At 46.8% G+C, this 7,958-nt stretch overlaps 1 protein-coding gene across 1 annotated transcript in view; it reads left to right on the top strand.

The window, feature by feature from the left end:
• Positions 1-461: 461 nt before the first annotated feature.
• Positions 462-7,958, top strand: part of HEBP1 (heme binding protein 1) — a 27,384-nt gene continuing 19,887 nt past the window's right edge. Inside the window, exon 1 of the mRNA XM_003797802.3 lies at positions 462-582. Coding sequence (XP_003797850.1) covers positions 505-582 — 78 coding nt within the window. The 5' untranslated portion in view covers positions 462-504. The remainder of the gene's footprint in view (positions 583-7,958) is intronic.

Genomic DNA, 7,958 nt, shown 5'->3' with positions numbered 1-7,958 from the left:
CAGTAAAAGCTGGGAAAAGCACGAGAGTAATCTGGAGACTCAGCGAGTTTGGAACCCAGGTATGGAGGACACAGCGGAGGGCAAACCTAGGGAGGGGCCGGAGCAGGTGGTAGGAAGCTCCCCACCACCGCTCGCTAAATAAATCCTGTCCTGGCGAGAATCTGTTCCTAGGTCTCCCACCATTTGGTAAGATTCAGTATATAAGAGGCGGGGCAGACAGAAGGGACTACCGGGTGCGCACCTGCCGGTTCCCTCGCGCAACCCCGGGGACGCCCAGAGGAGGCGGAGCGCGGCCCCTCCGCTCCCCGGCACGCCCCCTGGAGCCCCTCCCGGAGCCACTCCCCGAGCTCCTCCCCGACCCCTTCCCAGAGCTCCTCCCCGACCCCCTCCCAGAGCTCCTCCCCGACACCCTCCCGGAGCGCCTCCCAGAGCTCCGAGCCGCCAGGCGGAGTCCAAGTTGCGCCCGCCCCGCCGCCAGTGCGCCTGGAGTGCGACGGCGACAACATGTTAGGCGTGATCAAGAACTCGCTGTTCGGGAGCGTAGAGACGTGGCCTTGGCAGGTCCTGAGTAAAGGGGGCAAGGTAGGCCCGCAGGGCTGCCGCGGACCTGAAGGAGGGATCGCGCCTCACCCCACCCTGGTCAGGGCTGGAGGGGGTTCGGCGGGGACCAGTAGAATCCCTGTGTGCCCGGCACTGCGCGTTCTGGCTTCTGCCTCGGCACGGCCCTCCACCGTCCAGCGCTGGGACAGGGAAGGAGGGGAAAGAGGTCCCGTGCAGGTGGCCAAAGGGCACAGCTGGGGCTGGGGGGACAAAGCGTAGAGGGTGATTTTAAGCGAGAAGCCCAGCTGGCGAGTTGGGCACTGCCTGTTGAATGCCTTCATTCATTTACATTCAGAACAATGTTGTGTGTTGAGAGACAAGACACTTGGTGGCAGAGATGACGGACGGACAAAAGGCCTTGTTGGCAAGAAACTCCCCAGTACTGGAGAACTAAGTACAGTAATCCTCCCTCTTATCTGCAGTTTCAGTTGCCAGAGGTTAACTACCTCCAAAATTATTGAACAGAACATTCTAGAAATAAACAATTTCTGAGTTTTCAATTGTGGGCCAATTTGAGTATCAGGATGAAATCTGGTCACCCAGGACAAGAATCCTCCCTCTCTCCAGTTCATCCACTCTGTATATGCATTTCCCCCAGCGCCCACCTGGTCATTTAGTAGCCATCTGGGTTAGCCAATGAACTCCCATGGTATTACAAGTGTTTGTGTTGAAATAATTCTAATTTTACTTTATGACCTGAAAGCACAAAAGGAGTTATAACAATTGCTATAATTGGTCTATTTTGTTACTGGTTGTTGATATTAATCTCTTACTGTGCCTAATTCATAAATTAAACTTTATCGGAAGTATGTACCTGGGGGGGGCAGGGAGGGATGTGATTGTACAGTGTGTTTCAGGGATCTCTGTGGTTCAGGCATCCACTGGGAGTCATGGACCGTATCCCTGAGGATAAGGGGGTCTACTGTGTAAAGGAATAAGATCCGTGCTGCATAGGTGGAAACAGGCCAGGCAGGGAGCCCAGGGAGGGGGTGGTCAGTTTTGCCAGAGGATCATGATGAGACCTTCACAGGAGTGGCCTGAGCTGGGCCTCAGGGATGTGTAGGAGCGCACAGCACAGAGAAGGGTGTGCACAGAGGCCCAGAGCTGTGCTCTTGTTTTTGGCTGACAGACCTGCTGGATTTAGGTGTCTAGAATTCAGAGTAAGGAGAGCGCGTACAGTGGTGCTGACATGGGCTAACTGCACTGTACCCCTGAAAGCAAAAAGTCCCTTAGTAGAATATAATCTCCTTGAAGGCGGGTACTTTGTGCACTGCAGCTACAGAGGGAGCTCCCAGCACAGAGCTCCATTTCTTAAAGGACTGTGTTGCCTGGGGGCCGAGATCTGATCCTTAGTACAAAGGTCAGCATGCAGGGCGGGTGCCTGTGGCTCAAAGGAGTAGGGCCCGGGTCCCAGCCCCATATACCAGAGGTGGGGGTGGGTTCAAACCCGGCCTTGGCCAAAAACTGCAAAAAAAAAGATCATCACACAGAAGGCCTCAACTAGACCCTTCAGGCAACCAGAGGCCTTTCAGCTTGTGGTTTTCCCAGTGGAAATGAGCAGTTCAGCCCCATCAAACATGACACTTCCAAACGAAATGAGCTAAAGCAGTGTTTTTCAACCATTTTATCTCCCAGTACACTTGAGCCTATAGTTAAACTTCCACAGCACCCTTAATTATGTTGATCAAAAAGAAGATTTAAAAAACGAATACACTTACTGTAATTTGAATTTCTTTTCTTTTCTTTTTGAGACAAAGTGTCACTTTGTTTCCACTCAGTAGAATGCCATGGTGTCATAGCTCACAGAAACCTCAAACTCTTGGGCTCAAACGATTCTCTTGCCTCAGTCTCCCAAGCAGCTGGGACTACAGGCACCCGCCATTTTTTTTGCACCTGGCTATTTTTGGTTGCAGTTTGGCCTGGGCCGGCTTCGAACCCGCCACCTTCGATATATGGGGCCAGTGCCCTACTCACTGAGCCACAGGCGCTGCCCCCCCAAATAATTTTATTAATGGTCTTTAAAAATGCTTCATGGCACACCAGTTGAAAATCAGTGTTCTAGCCTATACAAGGTGCTCCAGTGTCTGATCTCAGGCAACAGGTAATCCTTCCTCTGTCTCTCCTAGGGTGCTTACCTACCTCTAGGTTGCTTCCCTGTGCCCTTATTCTGATAATACCTCAGCCCCTGGATTATTTGTGTAACCAATTCCTTGCATCAGGGTGCCTCTGTTCTAAATCCTGTAGTAGTTTCTGTTTCCTGTTAGCCTCCTGATGACACAATGTCACCTGTCACTAATTTGGTGCCTCTGGGATAAATGCATCTCCCTGATAAACATCTTCTCTCAACCTTTGATGGGAACATGGGGCCATATTGTTATCAGCTTGAAGCAAATCATTCAACCTGAATGAACCTCTGTTTCTACAACTACAGAATGGGTATAAATATTAAATTCTTTGAAAACACATAAACATTTTATAAGCTAGTATACTCTACCAGTATAGCAATAGCATATGTCAGTACTCATCCCCACTTCTCTCTTACTAACTGTTGTGGTGACGGGTAATTTTATAATGGGGAGGCCCAGATGAGCAAATCGCTTGAGCTGGAGACCAGCCTGAGCAAGAGTGAGACCCTGTCTCTAAAAATAGCTGGGCGTTTTGGCAGGTGCCTGTGCTCCCAGCTACTTGGGAGGCTAAGGCAAGAAGATCACTTGAACCCAAGAGTTGGAGGTTACTGTGAGCAATAACGCCAGGGTACTCAACCCCGGGACCACTGAGTGAGACTCTGTCTCAAAAAAACAAACAAAAAAAAGCTTTTTTAAATTTCAGCTTAATGTGAGGGTACAAACAATTAGGTTATAGTGTTTGGATCTGTTAGATAAAGTCCCTGTTGTAGTGGTGTCCCCCACCCGGGAGGTGTGCCATATACCTTACCTTGTGCCCATGGCGGGGACCACACCAATTCTCCTCACTTTTCCCCTCACCCCTGTCTCCCACCTCCTCCCCTCTTCTTCCCAACTTGAATTGAATTGAGTCTTTCTCTTGTGTAAGCGTGTATTAGTTCGTCTACTGGCTTCATATTAAATAATCATATCTGAATAGACTGTTTTGAAATTTAAATGGGATAACCAATTACAAATTGTTCAACAGAATACCTAGTATTTGGTTCGGCACAGTAACAACTCCCCCTTAGTTTTGCAGATAACTTTGGGTAAGTTACTTAAGATTTCAACCACTTTGAATCTTCAGATTTCTTAACTCTAAGATGAGCATGCCAATGCCAATGTGACGATTAAATATCCAAAGGTACTTACAACCCTTTTTTTAAATATGTACAAATTCAGAGTGTTGTTATTTTGAAGAGAGGCTTCACCTGAATTCTCTGTTTTATCCTAGAAAGCACTTGGATCAGAAATTGTTTTTCACTCTCCTGGGCAAATGGATTACACACCATGAGTCGCATGAAGCATAGGCTTCAGGCTCATCCGATGTTCAGGACTGATTCTAGGCACTTAGCAGGGAGGCCAGTGCTGCTGCAGACCTTATCAGGTGCCTTCCTTCCTCAGTGCTCAAGAAGGGAGGAAGATAGACAGCTCTTTGTATTGAATTGGGTAGATCTTGTGGATACTTAGAGCAGGACTGATATTAGTAACTGACATCCTTATCAGATTTGTGTCTAGCCTATGCACATTGGTTAGGACCCAATAGCCTGGGTTTGAATCCTGGCTCCACCACTTGGCCATTGTAACTTGGGCATGTTACTTAACCTCTTGTTCTCCAGTTTCATCTGAAAATTAGGATTAAAGCATTAACTTCTTCACGGAAGAAGGAATTGCGTGAATAAATCCACATAAAGTGTTTAAAATAATGCCAGAAACATAGAAAGTACTCTGTTGAGTTAATTATTATGAGCAGTCTTTTCTTGTAATGGCAATGCAGGCTTCCAAAATCAATGTATATACCCATAACATCAGATGGCAAGATTAGTGTCTGTGATCACAGGCCAAAGTCCTCATCTGATAACTGACTGGCTACCTGAAGGTGGGGCGAAGGAGGGTTATTATCACGTTCCATTATAGGCAAATGCACTAAAAATGTTAAGTTTTAAGAAACAACACTATGTTAACTTAGATCCTTTATTTTCTGCAGAGAGTTCTTGTTAAATTTATATATATATAGCTCCCTGGAGAACTAAAATATTTTTAAAATATCCATTTCTCTAACCTAAATTCTCACAGTGGTTCAGTGGTTCAAATGTCAATGGATAAGAAGCCATACTCTGTAAAATAATTTAAAGAGGTTTATTCGGAGCCAAATTTGAGGACCATGACCCAGACCCACATCCAAGAAGCCTCACGCAAGTAGACTCGCTGAGGTGGGGTTACAGTGTTGTTTTATACATTTCAGAGTTTCAGGAATTACAAGTTAAGTCATAAATCAATACATGGAAAGTATACATTGGTTTGGGCCGAAAAGGTGGGACATGTCAACGTGAGGGGGTGGGTTACAGATATGGGTGGGTTTAAAGATTCCTCAGTTGACAATTAGCTGAAAGAGACTTTTTCTAAAAGACCAGGATTCAGCTAAAATGAATGCTTGATTTAAGATAAGGGTCTGTTAGTTAGAGACAAACTATTGGACCTCTGCCCAGGTTCTAGTGGTTTGTTCTGTATGTTGAGGACCGTAGGTATGCCTTAGTTAGCCTTAGGCCTATTAAAGGTCTCTGAGAAAGCAGGGGGACATTGAGGCATGTCTGATCTCCTTTCTCATGGCTAGCAACTCCGTTTAGGGTATCCCCATGGCCAAGAGGGGGTCAAGAAAGAGCCTTAAGATTTATTTAATTTACACAAATGAGAAGTTATGGATATAGTTGCTGTGAAAACATTGTCTCAAACATTAAGACATTGTGCCCTGGCTTTCCTCCCGGATATCTTGGGAGTTGAGGTTCTTATCTCTCTACCTAGCTATGCCTCTTGTCTTTCTTGTCACTAGAATAAAATCAGGTTTCACTCTATAGCCCCCCTTTCCCACAAGTATTTGTAGGGTGCCCACAATATGCAAGGCACAGTACTAGGTACAGAGAGGTACAAGGTGATCAGTAGGGGCAGTCCCTGACACATGGGGCTGTGGTCTGGGGTGGGCATGGAACCCATTATTATTTAATTTTAATTACAAGAAGCATTGTGTTTTGAATGTGTAAAGGCCGGTAAGAATATGGTGAGAAGCTGTTTTAAGTTAGAACCTTCTCTGAGGAAGCAACTTTTAGGTTGGGACCTGTTGGGTGAACTGGAAGTCCTCAGGAAAGGCAGGAGAAAAATACTTCTGGGCTGGCCAGGTGCTGTGGCTCATGCTTGTAATCCAGCACTCTGGGAGGCCAAGGCAGGAAAATCGCTTGAGCTCATGTGTTCAGGACCAGTCTGAGCAAGAGCAAGACCCCATCTCTACTAAAAATAGAAAAATTAGCCAGTTGTTGTGACAGTACCTATAGTCCCCACTACCTGGGAGGCTAAAGCAGGAAGACTTCTTTCTTGAGCCCAGGAATTTGAGGTTGCTGTGGGCTATAATGACACCAAAGCCCTAGCCTAGGCAACAGAGTGAGACTCTGTCTCAAAACAGAAAAAGATGACTCTGGGCAGAAGCACCAGCAGGTACAGGTCTGGCCTAGGAGAGTGACCTTGGCATTAAAAGAAAGAGCAGACGGCCAAGGAGGGTGTGCTCTGGGTGTGGCTGGCAAGGAAGGTGGAAGATACCTGTGTGTGGATCGTTGAGAAGCAGCTAAGAACTTGGTGAATGAAGGCTGTAGGCAGGGAACTAACAAACATGATTAGGTTGGGATAGAACGCTCTGTGCTCTCTGGGCAGTCACCTCATTCACAGCTGTAGTGTCCCCATATGCTGATGACCACGACATTTATGTCGGTATGTCAGTCCCATACAGAGCTCCAGACCTGGGTGTCCCAACTGCCCATTGGACGGTCTGTTCCTCTCTATCAGGAAGCGGCGGGACTGGCAAACAGGTAAGGGCCTTCCAGCTCTAGAGGCACCTCATTTTTGAGTTCATAGAAAGGAAGGATCACTCAGAGAGATGGTGGAGTTCAATTAAGCTTGGAGGATGATAGCTTTATCACAGAGGCTGTGGCACCTAGAATCACACTGGATTCCTTTCACGGCAACCCATCCTTCCTTGCCATGGACTTTCCACCTGGGGAACAGTCTGGAACACAGATTGTGTGTACCATTCCTTAGAGCTCTTTTCTGCTCCAGAAAATCCTCCACCTTGCAAGACTCAAACATGCATGCAAAACCCTATGTTTAGATGACAAAAGTCAGGTGAACTAGTTTAGGGTAGATGAAACTGGTGTGCTGTCAGATCAGCATCAGTGGATTAATGGTTATAAAATCCAACACCTACAACAGTCTGGGAGTTCTTCCAGGATCCGGCCCCTCCCTGCGTGCCCTGCTTGACAGTCTCTTTGCTCCAGCCACATGAACTGCCTGTGTTTTTTGTCATCATCACACCGTTCTTGATCTCTTCTTTGCTCTCATGGTACCCACTACCTGAAATCCTCTCCCTAAACTATTGGAGCATTTACTGCATTATATAATAATTTATATAATAAATTATATATATATAATTTTACCCTCTTAATTATCCCTATCATTTTAATCTCCAAATCTGAATCACCTGGCAGAAGTTTTCAGCAATGTTTATTCAGCAAATCAATGAAGCAGTGATGGAATGTCCAGTTGGGTGATCTGTAAGGACCTCCAAGTCAGTTTGACCTACCCAGACACGTTAGCAAATACACCAGTACCCCCCAGAATAACCTGAGTGGTCCACCTCTGTGTTCCCTACTGCCCTGACATTCCTGGCCCCTTAAACACGTCATCAAAGGACAGCCTCTGTGCTCCTGGCTCCCCTTATTACACCATGCTTTTCTTGATGTTGGAAACCCCAAGTCTCTCAGCTCTGCCTGTAGCATCTGGTGCAACACTCAGCACATAGTAGATGCTCAGTAGTTGTTGGTTGGATGAATAAAAAGAAAAGAAAGACCAAAGGGAAGTTAGCTGACCCTTTCTCAGTAAGGTCTTGTCATCAGTTTTCCAATTTCTAGAAGAAGTAACTGCATAAGGCTGGGTGTGGTGGCTCCTGTCTATAATCCCAGCACTTGGGGAGGCCAAGGTGGGAGGATCACTTGAGGCCAGGAGTTGAGCTTACAGTGAACTATGATGGCGTCACTGTACCCAGCCTAGGTGACAGAGTGAGACCCTGTCTCTAAAAAATAAAATAGGGCGGTGCCCTGTGGCTCAGTGAGTAGGGTGCCGGCCCCATATACCAAGGGTGGTGGGTTCAAACCC

This window comes from Otolemur garnettii, unplaced genomic scaffold (assembly GCF_000181295.1).
Source record: "Otolemur garnettii isolate 467f Iridium unplaced genomic scaffold, OtoGar3 scaffold00124, whole genome shotgun sequence".
NCBI lineage: Eukaryota > Metazoa > Chordata > Mammalia > Primates > Galagidae > Otolemur > Otolemur garnettii.
Note: the sequence above shows the minus strand (reverse complement) of the source record. Positions and strands in the feature narration are given on the sequence as shown.